The sequence below is a fragment of the Hylobates moloch genome, unplaced genomic scaffold (assembly GCF_009828535.3).
Source record: "Hylobates moloch isolate HMO894 unplaced genomic scaffold, HMol_V3 SCAFFOLD_1, whole genome shotgun sequence".
Taxonomy (NCBI): domain Eukaryota; kingdom Metazoa; phylum Chordata; class Mammalia; order Primates; family Hylobatidae; genus Hylobates; species Hylobates moloch.
In genome coordinates, this window is record NW_026652276.1 from 39,282,973 (window position 1) to 39,304,315 (window position 21,343).

Genomic DNA, 21,343 nt, shown 5'->3' on the forward strand with positions numbered 1-21,343 from the left:
CTAAAAATTTTGATCACATTCAGGTAGAGAGTAGAAGAATAGATAACAGACTGGAAAGGGTGAGTGGTGGGGCCAGTGAGGAGGATGAAGAGAGGTAAGTTGAAGGATACAAACAGTTAAATAGAAGGAATATACCAACATTTGATAGCAGAGTACGGTTATTATACTTAAAAAAATATATTGTACTCAGATGACAAACACACTAAATACCCTGACTTGACCACTACTCATTATATACACGTACCAAATTTCACATGTGCCCCACAAATATGTACAAATTGTTAACAGTAAACCATATCCTTGTCCAGGCATGGTAGCTCACACCTGTTATCCTGGCACTTTGGGATGCCAAGGTGGGAGGATTGCTTGAGCCCGGAAGTTCAAAACTAGCCTGGGTAACATAGTGAGACCCTGTTTCTACAAAAAATTAAAAAAAATTATTCAGGCATGGTGACACACACCTATAGTCCCAGCTACTTGGGAGGAGTCCCAGCTACTGAGGTGGGAAGATCTCTTGAGCCTGGGAGTTGGAGGCTGTAGTGAGCTCTGATCACGCCACTGCACCCCATCCTGGGCAACAGAGCAATGACGCTTTCTCAAAAAAAAAGTAGACCATATTCCTTAATCACAATAGCCAAGATATGGAATCATTGTGTTCATCAACAGATGAACAGATAAATAAAATTATGGTATGTGTACACAATGGAGTACTATTCAGCCTTCAAAAAGAAGGAAATCCTGTCATTTGTGACTAAATGAATGAACCCAGAGGACATTATGCAAAGTGAAATAAGCCAGACACAGAAAGACAAATACTACATGATCTCACTTACATGTGGAATCTAAAAAGTTGAATTCATAGAAGCAGAGAGTAGAGTGGTAGGTAGTTGTGGGGAAGGCACTGGGGGGATGGCCAAAGGATACAAAATTTCAACTAGACAGGAGGAGTAAGTTCAAAAGATCTATTGTAAAACGTGGTGACTGTATTTAATAACAATATATTCTTGAGAATTGTTAAGAGAGGCTGGGCATGGTGGATCGTACCTGTAATCCCAGCACTTTGGGAGGCCGAGGCAGGAGGATCACTTGAGGTCAGGAGTTCAAGATCAGCCTGGCCAACATGGCAAAACCCCATCTCTACTGAAAATATAAAAATTAGCCAGGTGTGGTGATACGTGCCTGTAATCCCAGCTACTTGGGAGGCTGAGGCAGGAGAATCACTTGAACCCCAGAAGTGGAGATTGCAGTGAGCTGAGATTGTGCCACTGCACTCCAGCCTGGGCGACAGAGCAAGACTCTGTCTCAAAAACAACAATGACAACCAATTGTTAAGAGAGCAGTGTTCAATACAAATGTTAATTAGCTAAATTTAGCTATTTCACAATGTATTACATACATCAAAACAACATCTTGTATGTGATAAATTACATACTTTTGTCAATTAATAATAAAATCGTAGGCCATATTCATTCATTCATTCCATATAAAATGAACATCCATTGTGTCAGAGTGTCAAGGCATGGAGATCAGGCAGAACAAGTATAAAATGACCTAGAATGAGAACAGCTCCACCAAGGAAGGAACAGGCTTTGGAATGTGAAAACTTTTACATTTCAAGGGGACAGAGACTTAATAGAGTACCTGAATACCTCTGGTATTATGTTTTTTATATATATATATATATATATATACACACACACACACACACACACACACACATATACACACACACACACACACACATATATATACATACACAAATGTGATTTTTATATATAAGATTATTTAAATTTTTATGTTTCCCTTTTGTATGTTTTTGATTCTGATTTGGTCAACTGAACACTTGACCTAATGATAAAATATTACAGTAAATAAGCTTGCTGAATTTCTTCTTGTTCAACTTCTCTTTTATGTGCTTTTGATTTAGCAAACAAAGATCACAATGAAAAACATTCTCAAATGACAGAATTTGGAGCACCTCAGTTTTCTAACTCTGAAAATGGTAAGAAATAATCATTTCACTCTACATATGAATGATTCTTTATAATTCTTCAATTTTCATTTAACACTTATTTCCTTAACATTAGAAACTGTCTCGGTCTCTACATAAGAATGCAATTATGTGCCTCTACTTTGTAGCACATCACAATGGAAATTAAATAATTATTTGTTTTGTATGTTTGGGTCCTATCAGAATGTATCCGTATAACCAGGACAGCTAGGGCTGTGTCTGTTTTTCTGTCTCATGTATCTCAACCACCAGCAGTATAAGCCTCAGGAAATACTTGTTGAATGAATGAATACAATTGTTTGTATATCTAGTGTCATTAGATATTAGCAAAATAGTAAATGTCATTCAACATTAAATAAATTAAAATCACTATTTAATAAACAAAAGTATGCCCCCAACATTCTGGTTTCCTTATCTGTAAAATGAGGATCAAGACTAAATCAACTTTAAGGTACTTCCTAAGCATTAAATAACTACCTTGAATATCTTTCTCAAGCAATTAGGTTGTAAACATTTTCTCCTAGTTTGTCATTTGTCTTGTGACTTTGTTTCTTTAAATTTTTTTAAGTTAAAAAAATTTTTTTAAAGCTTTAAATACAGTCCAATTGGTTAGTCTTTTCTTTTATTGGATCTGGACTTTAGTCATAGTCAGGAAGCTTTTCCTAAACCCAGATTATAGAAGAATTCTCTTATGCTTTCTTCTGGTATTTATGTAGTATTATTTTTTACATTTAGATCTTGAATTCATTTGAAGTTAATTCATGTGTACAGTGTTAGCAATGGATCAAATGTTACCTTTTTTTTTCCCCCAAAGGCTATCCTTTATATAATTTTTTTTTTTTTAAACAGTCTTGCTCTGTCATCCAGGCTGAAGAGCAGTGGCACCATCTTGGCTCACTGCAACCTTTGCCTCCTGGGTTCAAGCAATTCTTGTGCCTAAGCCTCCCAAATAGCTGGGATTACAGGCGTGCGCCACCATGCCCAGCTAATTTTTTGTATTTTTAGTAGAGATGGGATTTCATCATGTTGGCCAGGCTGGTCTCAAATTCCTGGCCTCAAGTGATCTGCCCACCTCAGCCTCCCAAAGTGCTAGGATTACAGATGTGAGCCACTGCGCCCAGCCCTTTATATAATTTTTTAAAATGCCATCTTTGTCCTAGTATTGAGATAACATCTTGTCATATACTATATTTCTGTTTCTACTTGGGTATATTTCTAGACTTTCTTTGTATTTCAAATGGTGTGTGCATGCACCAGTGCCACATAGTTGTTGTTGTTGTTGTTGTTGTTTTTTTTTTGAGACGAAGTTTCGCCCTTGTTGCCCAGGCTGGAGTGCAATGGTGCAATCTTGGCTCACTGCAACCTCTGCCTCCCAGGTTCAAGCAATTCTCCTGCCTCAGCCTCCCAAGTAGCTGGGATTACAGGCATGCGCCACCATGCCTGGCTAATTTTGTATTTTTAGTAGAAGCAAAGTTTCTCCATGTGGTCAGGCTGGTCTTCAATTCCTGACCTCAGGTGATCCGCCCGCCTGTGGATTACAGACGTGAGCCACCGTGCCCGGCCCACATAGTTTTAATTATAGAAACTTTCTTGTAGTTTTACGGCTGGGCACGGTGGCTCACGCCTGTAATCCCAGCACTTTGGGAGGCCGAGGTGGGTGGATCACCTGAGGTCGGGAGTTCGAGATCAGCCTGGCTAACGTGGTGAAACCCTGTCTCTACTAAATATACAAAATTAACTGGGCATGGTGGCGCATGCCTGTAGCCCTAGCTACTCGGGAGGCTGAGGCAGGAGAATCGCTTGAACCCAGGAGGCGGAGGTTGCAGTGAGCTGGGATCATACCACTGCAATCCAGCCTGGATGGCAGAGTGAGACTCTGTCTCCAAAAAAAAAAAAAAAAAAAAGGAAAAGAAACTTTCTTGTAGTTTTAGTATCTGGTAAGGCTAGAATCCCCCCTCCTTTTTTTTTTTTTTATTATTTTCTTAGCTATTTTTGCATGTTTACTTTTTCAATTTGAATATAAAATTGTGGGACTTTATTAAAAAGCTCAATACTTTATTGTAATCACATTAAATGTGAAAACTGACAGGTTGATCATGTTGAGACATCCTCATGAAAAACAAGGGACATCCTTCCATTTATTAAAGTTTACTTGTATATCTTTCAGACTTTTTTTTCATACAGGTTTTGAACATTTCCTGTTGTTTATTTCTATGTATTTTATCTTTCTGGTTGCTATTGTAAATGAGGTTTTCTTTTCCATTATATATTTTTATTGGTTATTTTGTATATATGCATGCTATTCACTTTTGCATGTTAGTTTTATATCCTGGTATATAGCTGAATTCTTTTATCATTTGAGTTATGTCATCTGAAAATAGAGATAATCTTGTTTTTTTCTTCTTACCAACTCATAGATTTCTCCTGTTTAATTACATTGGCTACTACCTTCAGAACAATGTTAACTAGTAGTGAACATTTCCTGACTTTAGTGGAAATGCCTATATTTCTGAACTAAGATGCTGGACACAGATATATTTCATGATGTTAAGGAAGCATCCATCCATACTTACTTTCTTAAGAATTTTTATTAGGAATGGTTGTTAATTTTTTTTTTCTTTTTTTTTTTTTTTTGAGATGGAGTCTCACTCTGTCACCCAGACAGGAGTGCAGTGGTGAGATCTTGGCTCACTGCAACCTCTGCCTCCTGGGTTCAAGCGATTCTCGTGCTTCAGCCTCCCAAGTAGCTGGGATTACAGGTGCATACCACCACACCCGGCAAATAGTTGTTGAATTTTGTTGGCAGCTTTTTCAGTATCTATGTCAGCAATTATTTGCTTTTTCTTCTTAAATATATTAATATGATGAACTATAATAATAGGTTTCCTGATATTATATCATGTTTGCATTCCAGTTGTAAGTCCAGCTTTGTCATTTTATACTACTCTGCTTGCTAATATTTTACTACTCTTTTTGCATTCTTTTTTTTTTTTTTTTTTTTTTTTTGAGATGGAGTTTCACTCGTCACCCCACCTGGAGCGCAATGGCACATTCTTGGCTCACTGCAACCTCTGCCTCCCAGGTTCAAGCAATTCTCCTGCCTTGGCCTCCCAAGTAGCTGGGATTACAGGTGCACACCACCATGCCTGGCTAATTTTGTATTTTTAGTAGAGATAGGGTTTCACCATGTTGGTCAGGCTGGTCTCAAACTCCTGACCTCAGGTGCTCCACCAGCCTCGGCCTCCCAAAGTGCTGGGATTACAGGCATGAGCCACCACACCTGGCTCTTTTTGCATTCTTCTTCTCTTTTTCTTTTTGAGATGGAGTCTCTCTCTGTTACCCAGGCTGGAGTGCAGTGGTGTGATCTCTGCTCACTGGAACCTCCACCTCCCAGGTTCAAGCAGTTCTCCCTGGCTCAGCCTCCTGAGTAGCTGGGATTACACGCACCCACCACCACACCTGGCTAATTTTTTTTTTTTTTTTTTTTTTTCTGGGAGAGACGGGATTTCGCCATGTTGGCCATGCTGGTCTTGAACTCCTGACCTCAGGTGCTCCACCCACCTCGGCTTCCCAAAGTGCTGGGATTTGCTAAGTGTGAGCCACTGCGCCTGGCCTCTTATTCATTTCTTAACCTATGAAAACGTCTAGGTCTAATGCTTTCTTGTATGTGTGTGTTTTTTGTCTCTCTCTATAGAAATCAGTCTGTTTAAGCTTTTAATCTGTACTGGGACTGATTTTAATAAATTATATTTTTCTAAGAAGTTATTCATTTTGTCTAGACTTTTAAATCTATTTGCAACAGAGTTGTCCAAAATTTCTTTTTATTTTAACAGCTCTGTTTAGGTATAATTTAAGTATCATAAATTTCACTCATTTTAACAGTTCCTAATGTTTAGAAAATTTAGATTATGCAACCATTACCACAGTTGGATATTAGAATGTTTCCATTACCCCCCAAATTCTCTCACGCTTGTTTTAAATTAATCTCTGATTCACTCCAAGCCGTAGGTAATTAGTAATCTGTTTTTGTCTCTATAAATTTGCCTTTTCTGGACATTTCATATAAATGAAGCCAAACAAAAGGCAGTCCTTTATTTCTGGCATCTTCCACTTAATGGTTTTTAGAGTCATCCATGTTGTTGTATATATCAATAGTTTATTATTTTTTATTTTTTGAGACCAAGTCTCACTCTGTCGCCCAGGCTGGAGTGCAGTGGCGCGATCTCGGTCCACTGCAACCCACCTTCTGGGTTCAAGCGATTCTCCTGCCTCAGCCTCCCCAGTAGCTGGGACTACAGGCACGTGTCACCATGCCTGGCTAATTTGTTTTGTATTTTTAGTAGAGATGGGGTTTCGCTGTGTTAGCCAGGATGGTCTCGATCTCCTGACCTTGTGATCTGCCCGCCTCAGCCTCACAAGTGCTGGAATTACAGGTGTGAGCCACTGCACCCGGCCAGTTTATTACTCTTTATTAAGCAATAGTATTCCATTGTATGGATATACCATCTTATGTTTACTTATTTACCAGTTGATGGACATTTGGATTGTTTATAATTTTTGGCTATTATACTACTACTACTACTGAACATTCATGTACTTCTCTTTGTGCGGGCATACATTCTCATTTTCCTTAGATTCCCAGGAGTGAAATTGCTAGGTTGTATGGTGAATTTAACTTCTTAAGGAACTGCCAAACTTTTTTCAAAATAATTGCACCATTTTATTTCCATCAGCAAAGTGTGAGGGTTCTAGTTTCTCCACATCTTTGCCAACATTTGGTATTGTCTATATTTTATTTTATTTTTTGAGATGGAGTCTCGCTCTGTCACCCAGGCTAGAGTACAGTGGCACGATCTCAGCTCACTGCCATCTCCACCTCCTGGGTTCAAGTGGTTCTCCTGCCTCAGCCCCCTGAGTAGCTGGGATTACAGGCACGTGCCACTACACCCAGCTAATTTTTGTATTTTTAGTAGAGATGGGATTTCACCATGTTGGCCAGGCTGGTCTCGAACTCCTGGCCTCAAGTGATCCACCTGCCTCAGCCTCCCAAAGTGCTGGGATTACAGACATGAGCCACTGTGCCTGGTGTATTTTAAGTAACAGTTATTCTAGTGCTTTTTTTTTTTTTTTTTTAGACAGAGTTTTGCTCTTGTCGCCCAGGCTTGAGTGCAGTGGTACAATCTCAGCTCACTGCAACCTCCGCCTGCCAGGTTCAAGCGATTCTCCAACTTTGCCTCCTGAGTAGCTGGGATTACAGGCATGCACCACCATGCCTGGCTAATTTTGTATTTTTAGTAGAGACAGGGTCTTGCCATGTTGGCCAGGCTGGTCTCGAACTCCTGACCTCAGGAGATCCACCTGCCTCAGCCTCCCAAAGTGTTGGGATTACAGGCGTGAGCCACACTGCCTGGCTATTCTAGTGCTTTTAATTTGTAGCTTTGATTTGCATTTCTCCAGTGACTGATGGTGTTGAGACTCTTTTCATGTGCTATTGTCCATTCGTATATCTTCCTTATTGACAAATCTATTGACCATTATTTAATTGGGTTGCTTATCATATTAAGTTGTAAGAGTTTATATGTTTTTTATAAAGCCCTTTATCAGATATATGACTTGTAAATATTTTGTCCCAGTCTTTTTATTTTCTCAATTTTGCCTTTGGAAGCACAAAATTCTTTATAAGTCCAAGTTATCATTTTTGCTTCTTCCAGCTGATTGCTCTATTGATTTCAACAGTGTCTGGAGCATAAATTTTTCCACACATTTGGACTCATTTAAATTTGGACTCATTTAAAGAAATAGTTCTTAAGGTCACTGAAATTTGTGGTGACCCCAGCTGGCTTTTTCCCTGGTTCCTTCAGGCAAAGTAGCTGGCCTACAGTTTAGCCTACATGTTGAGACTGTAAGTCTTCTCCAGTTGCCTTTTACTAAAACCTCCACTGTTTTGAAAGTATCCTTAGGGTTGAATTTCTCTACACTCTGTTACAAATGAAGTCAGTGACTTTGGAAAGGGATTAGGAACCATCAGTTTTATGGTCTGCTTCTCCCTCACTCTCTGCAAGGAAAATCTCTGAATCAGAGCTTGAGCTGGGAGTGGGGACAATGGCATACTTCTTTCTGAGTGTCATCCTTGCTCTAGGAGCTGAGTGCTAGGTGAGGAGAGTGACAGTAGCCTTAGGTCTTCTTGGCTTGCCTGTTTCTTCATGAAACCACTACTTTACTAGCAGGGTCAAGTGGTCAGGGGCCCTATATTCTCAGCACTCTACACCAAACTCAAGACTTCCCAACCCATGAGGGATCTGGGGAGGAGATGGGAGCCTCTATCATCTATTGACTGCACTCACCTAGGACTTAGCCTCAGGTAACTGGGGACAGGATGTGAAATGCTGGCATCTTACTCCTCCTGGGAAGTTAGCCCTTGACTGACAGCTGGAGAGAGAAGGAGCCCTGTGTTCTGGCTGCACCAGACTGGAGTGGAATCTCCATCTTGCTAAGTTGGAAAGCGGGAAGATGGGACTGGTTCTCAGTTCAAATACCACGAACTCTTGCTGTTTTTCCTAAATTATAGTAGATTTTCTTAAGTAAATATTTCTTCATTTGCTGCATATTCTTGGGACCATTTCCAGAGACTTTAAATGCTTATTTATTTTGAAAAATAACTTTCACCAATTATGCTGGGGTGCAGGTCAGTGATGCCTCTCCCTTTCATTTTTATTGATAAAAATGTTTAAGGGATAGGATTTTTCCTTTGTCCATGCCATTTAAGTATTCTATTGTCAAAAGGTAAAATTACAACAAATTTAAAGACCTTAATTGGCTTTTATTTGCAATTCTAGAATCAGGCAACACCCCATTCTGTGACATGGAATGAGTGTTCTGAGGAGGTTGGTTTTATAGACAGAAAAGGACCAGGGAAAACAAAAAGTGGATTGATCATTGCAGTTACTTTTCTTGTAAGGGTTAAAGCAGAGGGGACTTCCTTATCATGCCAGCTAGGACTGGCCTGCGGCCTGCTTGGGGACTTGGCTGTGATGTCCCTCTCCTGATTTCTTGAAAGGCCAGACAGTTTGGTGATATGGAACTTTAGCATGAGTGACTCCATTTTGGTTTGGTCTGTTGGGTCTAGTACAAGAGCTCAGTCCAAATCATGGTCTTCTATACATTTTACTTAACACCATGGATTATGATATAAAATATTTCCTTCATCATTATTTTTCCGAAAGTCCATTCCCTTTTCAACATTGTTTGGTAGAAGGTTTTAAGATTTACAGATGTAACAACCTTTTTGTTTTTATAGTTTCATTTTAGAATTGCCTTTTTATTGCATTATGATCAGAGCATGTTGTTTGTAATGTTCCTACTTTAAGAACACAATTTTTTTGTGTGTGTGCCTTAGTATAATCAACTTTTGTACATTTTCAATGTGTGGTTAGGAAGAATGTTTCTATTACCAGGGTTTGTGTTATCCAAAATAACTACATTATTGATTATGCTCTTTTGATCTTTTTTATCTGTTGTCCTCTTGGCCTGTTTTTTAGTCAGAGTGGTATATTAAAGTCTCGTATTATTAATTTGTTTCTATTTCTTTTGCATCTCCTTTGGTTTCTGACTTAGGTGGTAGCTTAATTATTTCATATATAGCATTCATAATGGTTATATCTTCATTGTGAAATGTGGCCATTTTGACCTAAATCCTGCCTAATTAGAAATAACTTTCACATAAACTTGCAGTCACTTTGTTTGTTTACAATTATGTTAATACAGTGTGAAAACAATGAAACAAATTTGATTCATCCTGTGGTCTTACTGTCATTTCCTAAAATCAAAAAAGCCTTTCTGTTTTTATTTACACTCAATAGTTGCAAAAGATCTACCTGTAGATTCATTGGAAGGAGAAGATTTTGAGAAGGAATTCTCATTTCTGAACAACCTCCTAAGTTCTGGTTCTTCAAGTACTAGTGAATTTACCCAAGAATACCAGACTGCCTTTGGGAGCCCCAGTGCCAGTCTCACGTCCCAAGAGCCTTCCATGGGGTCTGAGCCCCTCGCTCATTCTTCTCGATTCCTTCCTTCACAACTCTTTGACCTTGGCTTTCATGTGGCTGGAGCGTTCAACAGTAAGTGTCTATGAAACATTTGGATATATGTGCTTTATCTTTGTGAAGCGAAACGGTGTGCTTATTGATGCTAGAATCAACAAGGAGATTTTAACGTCAGCACTACTAGATAAAATCTGCAGTCCACCAATCAACTGGAAAAATATTAGTCACCTCAGGAATCTGTCAACAAGACAGGCTGTCAGCAAGACAGGCTGTCTCCCTGCCCACCTTCACCAGACCCCATGTTTTCTTCACTGATTTTCCCAAGCATCTGGTTTAAAACACTTGACCTGCTAATTACTCCTACCTAGGGCAATCAATACTGTTTCTTCCATCAAGCAAAACTTGCTGTGTTCAGAGTTGACAAGAGGAAAAAGAACAGCTCTGGCGGCTGGTTCCCTTTCTGGGCAAGGCAGCAGGAGAAAGAGTCCACCATCCTGTGTCCAACCCTGCACCTTGGGGGTCACTTTGCTTCCCTCATCCATATTGGTTACCAAATTCTGTCAATTCTGTTTCTGAAACCTGTCTCAAATTTCCCACTCCTCTCTGCCTCAACACCAGAGACATTTAGAGCCTACTGGTTTCCTAGGTTACTGCAAGAGTTCCTAACAGGTCTCCAACCCCCAATTCATCCTCCACACTTCTGTGGAGTTCTCTCTCCAAGCAGCAGATTCTGATGTCAGCACCTGGCTTACATTTTATAAAATGAAACACCATGGTTTCCAGGGATAAAACGTGCTTATGTCGCATTTTCACCCATATCTCCTATCCCCTATTGAAGTGAAGGAAGAATACTTGCTGTTTTCTATAATCACACTGAGTGCTCCACAGCCCTCTGATGCATCTACCTGTGCTTGTGTTGCTTCTTCTGCTTCTGATGTTCAGTAATGGAGCTTGGACATGGGCCTGAGTATTAGATCCCAATCCAGTGTTTTCTGCATGATTGTCAGTCCTTGAAGTCCTCCTCAGTACTGCCAAATGGAAATGGTTTCTCCCTCCTCCCATGGTGCTTTCCTTTATCTACTTTCATGGTTCTAATCCTACTTTATCTTGCTTTACATCCCAGTCTCTCACATCCTAGATTTTAACTCCTGGACGGGGGGACCCCTCACGGCACTTCAGTGTCTTAATGCATTGTACTTTGTATTAAATACTGAGGTACATGCTTTATCTACAAGCATCCCAAGGGCATGATATGTGGAGTGAGTCATCTTTGTACCTTCTATGACAGCAGCATGTTGTTAGCTCAATTAATAAACTAAATGTTAGTTAAATAATCACTCAGTAAGAATTGATTGAATAGAATAAAAGTAAGAATAGACAATATTATTTGATAAAGAGGCACTCTATCTGGGATAATTCAGGTGTTTTTGCTACAGTAAAATCTTTAAAAATATTTATTCTTGTGTGGCATACCAATGACCCAGTAGCTATAAAGATTTACAAACTGATTTCATTCTCCACTATCAACTCCTCCCTCTTCCTCCATAAATTGCCACGTCTCTAGCAGCACTGAACTTTTAGTTTCTGGCAATGCAATTATCAAAAATATTTTTTAACTACTCAAAATATGTGCTCTGATCCCTACCTGTAGGCAGACAGGATATTCCCATTTAATAGCTGAACAGTGGAAAACCACAGTATTTGAGTAGCTTGCTCAAGGTCATCAGACAGTTTAAATAGTTAAGACAGGACCAAAATCTGCCCCTGCCTCTTTGTGCAGAACTCTACTTTACCAGTCTTTCCTTTATATCTACTTTTCGCTCTCCTGTGGTACAGACCAGGAAAGGGAGCTTCCCTGGGAATTAAAAGATCTGTGTTTGAGGAACCCTATCTACATTGGGCCTCAGATCTTCTCTATACAAGGAAGGGATTAGGGAAGATAATCTAAATTCCTTTCTAGTGCTGTGCCTTAATCATAGCATAAATGGTTTTTCATGTTGTAGCAAACATTTCTCCACATTCCCATAGAGTATTCATAATGACGTGTTTTAATTACAAAATACTGTCATTTTATACAACATAAGCTACCTGATTCCTTCCTTATTGTTTCTACTTGTTCATTATTACAGATAATGCTGCAAAAAAAAAAATCATGCATGTGCTTTTTCCTTCAGCTAAATTATTTCCTTAAGAAAAATTGCTAGGAATGGGATCACTGAGTCCAAGGGTATGAGCATATTTATAGGTTTCAACATTCCAATTATCAGGCCTGTTCCTTCCCTTCTTGACTCTTTAGAACTTCTTCCTATAGCTTTTGCATTTCAATTATTTTTTAAATATCCCACATATTTATTTCAAAGCCACTTTGAAAAATGTAAGGAAGTCGGATCCAACTCTATCTGAAACTAAGATGATTAAAATATATGACTACAGATACATTTTCAGTATTTTATACCTCTTATACTATAGAATTTTACCCAGATACAAAGACTGGAGGACTTAGATATTTTTACCTTTTCTTGTTTTTCTGATGCTGCTTCCTATTTGATTAACAATGGACAATTTTTACTTCTTTTATCCCAGGCTGGGCCTCCCAAGAGGAATCAGAGCTTCGTCTTTCACACACTGATAACCAGCCAGTGCCTTCACAGAGTCCAAAGAAATTAACAAGAGGTAAGTTATTTATTTATATATTCTTCATCATTGCTTTAAGAATCAGTTGAATTCAGATAAATTTAGAAAAGGATCACTTTATATTGTTTTCACCTCATTGTCCTAAAAAAGTTTAATAATGAGTTATTATTAAAATGAAAGCTATACTGCTTATCCTTCAATGTGGAAAGGATTTAATAGAAATTGAGCTTGGGGCCAAGCACGGTGGCTCATGCCTGTAATCCTGGACTTTGGGAGGGCGAGGCGGGCGGACTGCCTGAGGTTAGGAGTTGGAGACCAACATGGTGAAACCCCAACTCTACTAAAATACAACAACCACAAAATTAGCCAACGTGGTGGCAGGCACATGTAGTCCCAGCTAGTCGGGAGGCTGAGGCAGGAGAATTGCTCTAAACCCGGGAGGCAGAGGTTGCAATGAGCCAAGATCGTGCTACTGCACTCACTCCAGCCTGGGCGACAGAGCAAGACTGACTTCAAAAGAAAAGAAAGAAAGAAACTGTGAGCTTGGCAAAGCGTACTACATTTTGTACTGTAATCTTTTATAGTTTGTGTTAAGGTTTGTTGGTAATGGATATAAAATTAGGGATACAAGATACTTTCTGATTACAGGATGCCTATTGACAATGCATTCAAGCACTTAAGTTGGTTACCATATTAACCTTTTTCTTTTCTTTTTTAATTGAGACAGAGTCTCGCTCTGTCACTCAGGCTGGAGTGCAGTGGTACAATCTCGGCTCACTGCAACCTCTGCCTCCTGGGTTCAAGCGATTCTCCTGCCTCAGCCTCCCAAATAGCTGGTACTATAGGCACATGCCACCATGCCCGGCTAATTTTTTGTATTTTTAGTAGAGACAGGGTTTCACCATGTTACCCAAGATGGTCTCAATCTCCTGACCTCATGATCTGCCCGCCTCAGGCTCCCAAACTGCTAGGATTACAGGCATGAGCCACCACGCCCAGCCCATATTAACCATTTTTAAGAGTACAGTTCAGTAATATTAAGCATGTTCATACTGCTGTGAAACAGATCTTCAGAACTTTTTTATCTTGTAAATCTGAAACTTTATACCCATTAAACAACCTCTTCTCCTAAGTCCCTGGTAACCACCATGCTGCTTTCTCTGAGTCTGATTACTTTAGATACCTCATACAACTGAAATAATGCAGTATTTGGCTTTTTTGTGACTGGTTTATTTCATTTTGCATAATGTCCTCAAGGTTCATCCTGTAGCAACTGACTGGATTTCCTTCCTTTGTAAGGCTGAATAATACTCTATTTAGTAGATACAACACAACTGGTTATCTGTTGATCCATGGATCACATTTTTTAAACAGCCTACTGAGATATAATTCATTCCCTTCACTGGTCTTCAATACTCTGCTGTAAACAAGAGACCTCTCTTATCCTCAACTCATTTATTTATTATCAATATAGATTCATATGTTTTCTTTTGTTGTTTTTTTGGAGACAGAGTCGCCCAGGCTGGAGTGCAATGGTGTGATGTTGGCTCACTGCAACCTCCGCCTCCCAGGTTCAAGTGATTCTCCTGCCTCAGCCTCCTAACAGCTGGGTCTACAGGCATGTACCATCACACCTGGCCAATTTTTGTGTAGAGATGGGGTTTCACCATGTTGGCCAGGCTGGTCTTGAACTCCTGACCTCAAGTGATCCACCTGCCTCGGCCTCCCAAAGTACTGGGGTTACAGGTGTGGGTCACTGGACCTGGCCTGATTCCTATGTTTTCAGTGGTTTATAATCACCACTGAACTTATTGATTCGGTGCTCACATTGTTCCTGTGTTGGCCAGTGGGAGCCCTTTCAGGCTGACTTCTGAATCCTTGTGATATCAGTATCTTTAAATTTTGAAATAATTTCAGACTTATAGAAAGACTACAGAAGTTAATACAAAATACTACTATACATTCTTCACTTAGGTTTCCAAAATGTTACCATGTTTGCTTTACACTCATATTCTCTTCCCCACCCCCCTATCATATACATATAAATTTCTTCTGAACTGAAATAGTTTAAGTAGCAGACATGATGCCCCTCTGCCACTAAATATTCATTGTCTATTTCCTAAAAACAAGGACATTCTTTTACACAATTACAGTACAAGTCAAAATCAGGAAATTAACATTGCCATAGGACCATTATCTACTGTAGACCTTATTCAGAGTTTGTCAATTATCCCACTAATGTGTCAACTTCATTTTAGTTTTTCATAGTCTAGGATCCAACCCAGAATCACATATTGCATTTAGTAAAGTCTCTTTAGTCTCTTTTAATCTGGAACAGTTCCTCAATCTTTATGTCTCATGACCTTGACATTTTTGCAGTGTACAGGTCATTTATTTTGAATATTCCTTGAATTTGGGTTTAGCTAATGTTTTTTCATAATTAGACCCAGGTTATGCATTTTGGCAGGGCTACCAGTGCAGGAATGGTGTTGTGCCTTAGTAAATCCTATCAGGGGGTGCATGATGTCTATTTTGTTTCATTCCTGGTGATGTTAAGCCTGATCACTTGGTTATGGTGGTATCTGCCACGTTTCTCCATTACAAAGTGACTGCTGTATTTTTCCCTTTGTAATTCGTAAGTGTCTTGTGGGAAGTGTTTTGAAATACTGCAAATGGTTTGTTTCTACTGAAGTTTTGCCCACTAATTTAGCATTCACTGATAATTCTTCCATGAAATATTTATTACCATAGTTGTTGCCAAACGGTGATTTTCTATTTCCTCATTCCCTCTGTATTTATGAGTTAGTGTTCTACTGAATGGGAAAGCTTTCCCTTTTTCCCTACTTATTTACTTATTCATTGATATCAGTGTGGACTCCTGGAATCTATTTTATTCTTCCCAGTACTTTGAGGTCAGCCAGTAGGGGAAACCCTCGATTCCAAGCAAATCACAGATTTCACACTGGCAGGTTCAGAATACAGCCATCCCTCAGGGATTCAGAGTACTTATAGTAATACTTTTCTTTTTAAAAACCAGCTAAAACAAGTTGTGCTTAATCATTTAAAACAGACACTATAAAGTAAATAAATTTCAGAAACGAACACAAAAAAGCAAAGGCACTATTTACCTATAATTCTTGAGGCTGATTTTTGAGGAAAAATTTAGGGGGAAAAAAAAAAACTTCTCACCAAGAAGGTACAATAAAACTAAACTTAAGAATTTAACAGGCTGGGTGCGGTGGCTCACACCTCTAATCCCAGCACTTTGGGAGGCCAAGGTGGGCAGATCACGAGGTCAGGAGTTCAAGACCAGCCTGCCCAACATGGTGAAACCCCGTCTCTACTAAAAATACAAAAATTAGCTGAGCATGGTGGCACGCGCCTGTAGTCCCAGCTACTTGGGAGGCTGAGGCAAGGAGAATCACTTGAACCCGGGAGGCAGAGGTTGCAGTGAGCTGAGATCATACCATTGCCCTCCAGCCTGGGCGACAGAGCAAGACTCTGTCTCAAAAACAAAAAAACAAAACAACAACAAAAAAATTTAATAAAATTGATGTTTTGGGTTTTTTTTTTTTTTGAGACAGAGTTGTGCTCTGTCACCAAGGCTGGAGTGCAGGGGCATGATCCTGGCTCACTGTAACCTCTGCCTCCCGGGTTCAAGCAATTCTCCTGTCTCAGCCTCCCGAGTAGCTAGAATTACAGGCACGCCATGAAACCTGGCTAATTTTTGTATTTTTTGGTAGGGACGGGTTTTCACCATGTTGTCCAGGCTGGTCTCAAATTCCTGACCTCAAGTGATCCACCTGCCTTGGCCTCCTAAAGTGCTAGGATTACAGGCATGAACCACCATGCCTGGCCATAAAATTGAAAATTTTAACAACTTTAAAATTCGTTCATTAAGAGCCTCACTTCATTAGTCATTAAGGAAGTACAAATTAAAAGCAAAATGGAATTCAAGACCTACCTATTACAATGGCTAAAATGAAACAGAAAAGAAAGTCCTTAATTGACAAGAATGTTAACTAGAATCTCAAAAACTGCGTGTAGGAGTGTAAACTGGTAATACCACTTGGAAAACTGGCAGTTTCTACTAAAACTTAACATACATATGCCCTGTGACCAAGCAATTCCACTCCTAAGTACATACCTAACAGAAACGCATCTATCCATTGACTAAAATATATGCTAGTTAGCATTACTGTGAGACTGTTAATAATACACCAGAATGGGATTTACCCTGGCATTCCCTGGGGTTGGGGATGTGTGAATAGTGACTGGAAGGATGTCAGGGTATCAGGCACGAGGGGAGCTTCAGAGGAGTAGTCATTTTTTTTTTTTTTTTTTTGAGAGAGGGTCACACTCTGTCACCCAGGCTGGAGTGCAGTGGTGCAATCTTGGCTCACTGCAACCTCTGCCTCCCGGATTCATGCAATTCTCATGCCTCAGCCTTCCAAGTAGCTGGGATTACAGGTGTGCACCACCACACCCTGCTAATTTTTTAAGTAGAGACAGGGGTTTCACCATGTTGGCCAGGCTGGTCTCAAACTCCTGACCTCAGGTATCTGCACACCTCAGCCTCCCAAAGTGCTTGAATTACAGGCGTGAGCCACCATACCCAGCCATGTTCTACTTCTTGATGCTGATATTGTTAATGAGTGTATTTACTTTATGAAAATTAATTACGTTTAATTTGGGCTTTTTCTCTCTGTATAGAATTCATTTTCTGCTTGTTATCCTATAAGAATCTCTGGAGGCAGTAATGGTGTATACAAGGAGAGCCTCTATAAAAGAAGTAACGGCAGACCTTTATTTCCCATTGTGACTGATGAATATAAAACCCCCTTACATTTGCATAATGCTGTACAATATTTACATACTTTTCAGGACTCTTCAATAGCTGCATGAAGGAGGTCAGGTATTATCTTAGTGACATCTATTCTTCTTGCATAATGACTAATAGTGCCCCTATTTACTCTCATGTATCCTGATATAATGATGAATCATATGGTTACTGCTTTACAGACGAGGAGACAAGAGCCCCTGAGGTTAAATGACTTGCCCACTATTACTCATTAGCAGGTGTTACGCCCAGGACTCAAAGCCAGATTTTGTGTGGGTATCACTGATACTACTTCAGGGTACTCAGAAACAGAACTAGACACACAGAGTGAAGCCTTTCACTCTGCCCTGATCCTTGGGGCCCTGGATCCCTATACCCCAAACCCCAGCCCTCTGGCCTGTGGTGAGTGTTACCGTGATGTGAACGAGGATTGCCTTGGCACTGCCTTCTACCCTCCACACTGTGACTCTGGTTTCATGTCCAGTTCTTAGACTGTCCTCTGGGTCTCAACCCTGCCTTCTGGGCTCCTTGGCTTTCAGGGGCCTAGACTTCTGAGATGACCCACTGTCTGTGCCACTGTGCATTCTTTATTAGTCCCAACCTTCAGCCCAAATGTACACTCTTGAATATCTGCCACAGTGCAACTTGTAGAATCCTGAGAAATAAAATTTTCCAGTCTCCATAAGGAGATGTGAGGGATCTAATGAACAAGAAGTTGTACCTGAGATAAAATGCATACTGTAAAATGCGCACATCAAGAAGTTTTAAAGTGCACATGGAAAAGACATAACAACTGTAAACCAAAATGACAATGTTGGGAGTGCTAATGTGGTAGGATTAGGGGTAATTTTTTTCCTTATGTCTAATATTTTTGTAATACCACCTTTATAATAAACATAAATCAACTTGAAGCAGTGTTTACAAATTTCATTTCTTACTTGATATGAACAAGTTTACTTTTAAACCTTATCTGAGAGTCTTCTATAAGTGATCTTAAATGTTCTATGGAGACCACAGTATTGCTTGCCTTTTCACTTTTAACTCAATTCCTTTCTCAGAGCAGCATACAATTATTTAAATATAGGCGCCTTATCAAAGCACAAGTTATCTGCATTTGCCTTTCAAAATTATCTTAAACCAGGAGCAGTGGTTCATGCCTATAATCCTAGTGTTCTCAGAGGCTGAGGTGGGAGAATCACTTGAGCCTGGGAGTTCCAGACCAGCCTGGGCAACATAGGGAAACCCCAGTCTCTACCAATTAAAAAAAAAAAATCTTAAGGGGACTATAGTTGATAGATTATTGTCAGTTATCTTAATTTTTTCTTAATTCAAAAGAAGCACCTACTTCAAAATCATAAATGTGGTACAAAAACGTGATTTCAAAACTGAATCTCTTTAATGTGTTTTTTTTCTTTTTTAATAGCCCCCAACAATGGCAACCAAGACATGTCAGCCTGGTTCAATCTGTTTGCAGACTTGGATCCACTTTCAAACCCAGATGCTATTGGACACTCAGATGATGAACTACTTAATGCTTGACTGAAGTTATAATGTCACTTCAGTGACCTTGAGACATCAATTTTGCAACGTATTTCCTTTGTGGAAAGGAGTTTCTATTGTAACCCACACACAAAAGCACGGTGTTTGTGAATATAACACCTGTCAGCCAACTTTAGACAGATGGTAAAGACCACATTTGAATAAGTACACATCTTTCATATCTTGGATTTGCAGCTGTTGGTACTATATGGAAAATATTAGAAACTTCTATGTGGAAAATATTAGAAACTACAGAGTCTGCGATATTTAGATACTGAAATTTATGTCAAAATAACGGCTAGGAATAATTCTGTCAATATGGAGTTGAGCTCATTTCTTTGGAAACCCTTTTAAGTTGCCTTGCTGGCTGTGAGAATTTTATATGTGGATAAAAAAGATAGATAGATAGCATGTAAACTGGGTTGTGGTTTGGGGTCAGTTTTTAAATGAAATAAATAGTAGCAAGGAGGATTTTCTGTTTTGGAAAACAGCATTAGAACCAGACCAGCTTTGTTTTGGGTTAGAGAGATAGAATAAGATTTGAGAACTCAGTTTGCTTTAATGAAATCACAGAGAAACTTGGTACTTGTTTTTCTTCATTTGGAGGCTAAAATGTAATGTTTTTTCATTCATACAAAATAATGGACACTCCCTAATTCCATTATTAAATCTTGAAGAGGAAGTAGCAGGATAATTAATTTGCTAAGCCCATCCTCTGCAGAAACAGAAAAGTCTATCTTCCCATCATCTCCTAAAACTCAGAATACTTAAGGCTTGTACAAGTGTCTTCAGACCCACTTTTTTATACACTTGCTATATAGTATTATGCAGTATTTATATTATTCCTAAAAATAAAATGATGAGAGAATATTCCCGAAGCAACTGGCAATAGTATTCCTGAAATACCTAGAAATTTCTATCTGAATGAGGGAGACACTTACTTATGAACACCTTATCCTTACATATATTTGCATACTTATCCCATATTTTGTGACATAATTTAACCCAGAATTACTTTCTGGCAGACATACAGAAAGCTCTGTGTGATCAATAAGGGAGTGTCTCATTTTTCTACTTCCCTCTTTCTGTGGGTGACATAATCTGAAGCTCTACTTGATTACTAAGCAAAATCTGTTACCCCTACAGGGTTTAGAACCTAAGTATTCGAGAGGAAGGCTATTTAATGGAAGTTAGTGTAAGCTGATAAAAACATAGCTACTGTACACACACATCAATCACTCAATTTCCTGTCCTTTTTTCTTGCCCACCCTTTAATTAATTTTGAAGCAATTTCCTAAGTGTTTTATATTTGTCATCCAGTCCATTGCATTTCCATAAGAAGACATTTTGACTGGCCGGGTGCGGTGGCTCACGCCTGTAATCCCAGCACTTTGGGAGGCCAGGGCGGGCAGATCACGAGGTCAGGAGATCGAGACCATCCTGGCTAACATGGTGAAACCCCGTCTCTACTAAAAATACAAAAAATTAGCCAGGCATGGTGGCAGGCGCTTGTAGTCCCAGCTACTCCAGAGGCTGAGGCAAGAGAATGGCATGAACCTGGGAGGCGGAGCTTGCAGTGAGCTGAGATGGCGCCACTGCACTCCAGCCTGGGCAACAGAGCAAGACTCCGTCTCAAAAAAAAAAAAAAAAAAAAGACATTTTGACTAAGTTATTCACAGTAGCTTCCATGTGCTCTTAGTTCTATTCTAAACAGGCTTATTTAGAAGAGGATTGCTTGTAATGTTTGTCATGGTACATAGAAAACATTGGACCAGAGTAGGTGAAATGCAGTCCATATCCCATCCATAGCCATCTATAATAGTAACTGCCCACAAGCTCTCCAGAAAACTACTACAATGGCCAAGTACAGTTTAGGCTGGAAAGACCTTATCTGAAGGTCAGAAACATTGACTCAGATAAAAGGTATGAAGTCTTTCCATAAAATCTTTTCACAATATTACTCCTATTTCTTTATTTTAGATTTTAATGAGCCATTACTTATCTCTTTAGAAGCCTTTTTTAAGTCTTCCTTTATACTCAGTGAAATTTCCCATAATGCAATACTGTACTGTTTTGCCAAGTTCCAATCACCAAGATCATGATCATGAGTCCCAATCTGAATTCTATACCCATGGTGACTCTGGTGCTCTCAACTTTTGAGTGCCTCAGAAAATGCTAAAACTTTGGCTGGGCATGGTGGCTCACACCTGTAATCCCAGCACTTTGGGAGGCCATGGCGGGTGGAACATTTGAGGGCATGAGTTTGAGACCAGCCTG

At 39.5% G+C, this 21,343-nt stretch overlaps 1 protein-coding gene across 6 annotated transcripts in view; it reads left to right on the forward strand.

The window, feature by feature from the left end:
- ICA1L (islet cell autoantigen 1 like) overlaps nt 1-21,337 on the forward strand; it is an 89,417-nt gene extending 68,080 nt beyond the window's left edge. For all 6 annotated transcript variants that reach the window (XM_032754908.2, XM_032754907.2, XM_058439614.1 and 3 more), the window contains 4 exons: nt 1,928-2,002; nt 9,871-10,128; nt 12,637-12,726; nt 18,951-21,337. In XM_032754908.2, coding sequence (XP_032610799.1) covers nt 1,928-2,002; nt 9,871-10,128; nt 12,637-12,726; nt 18,951-19,066 — 539 coding nt within the window. In that variant the 3' untranslated portion in view covers nt 19,067-21,337. The remainder of the gene's footprint in view (nt 1-1,927; nt 2,003-9,870; nt 10,129-12,636; nt 12,727-18,950) is intronic.
- Nucleotides 21,338-21,343: the final 6 nt, after the last annotated feature.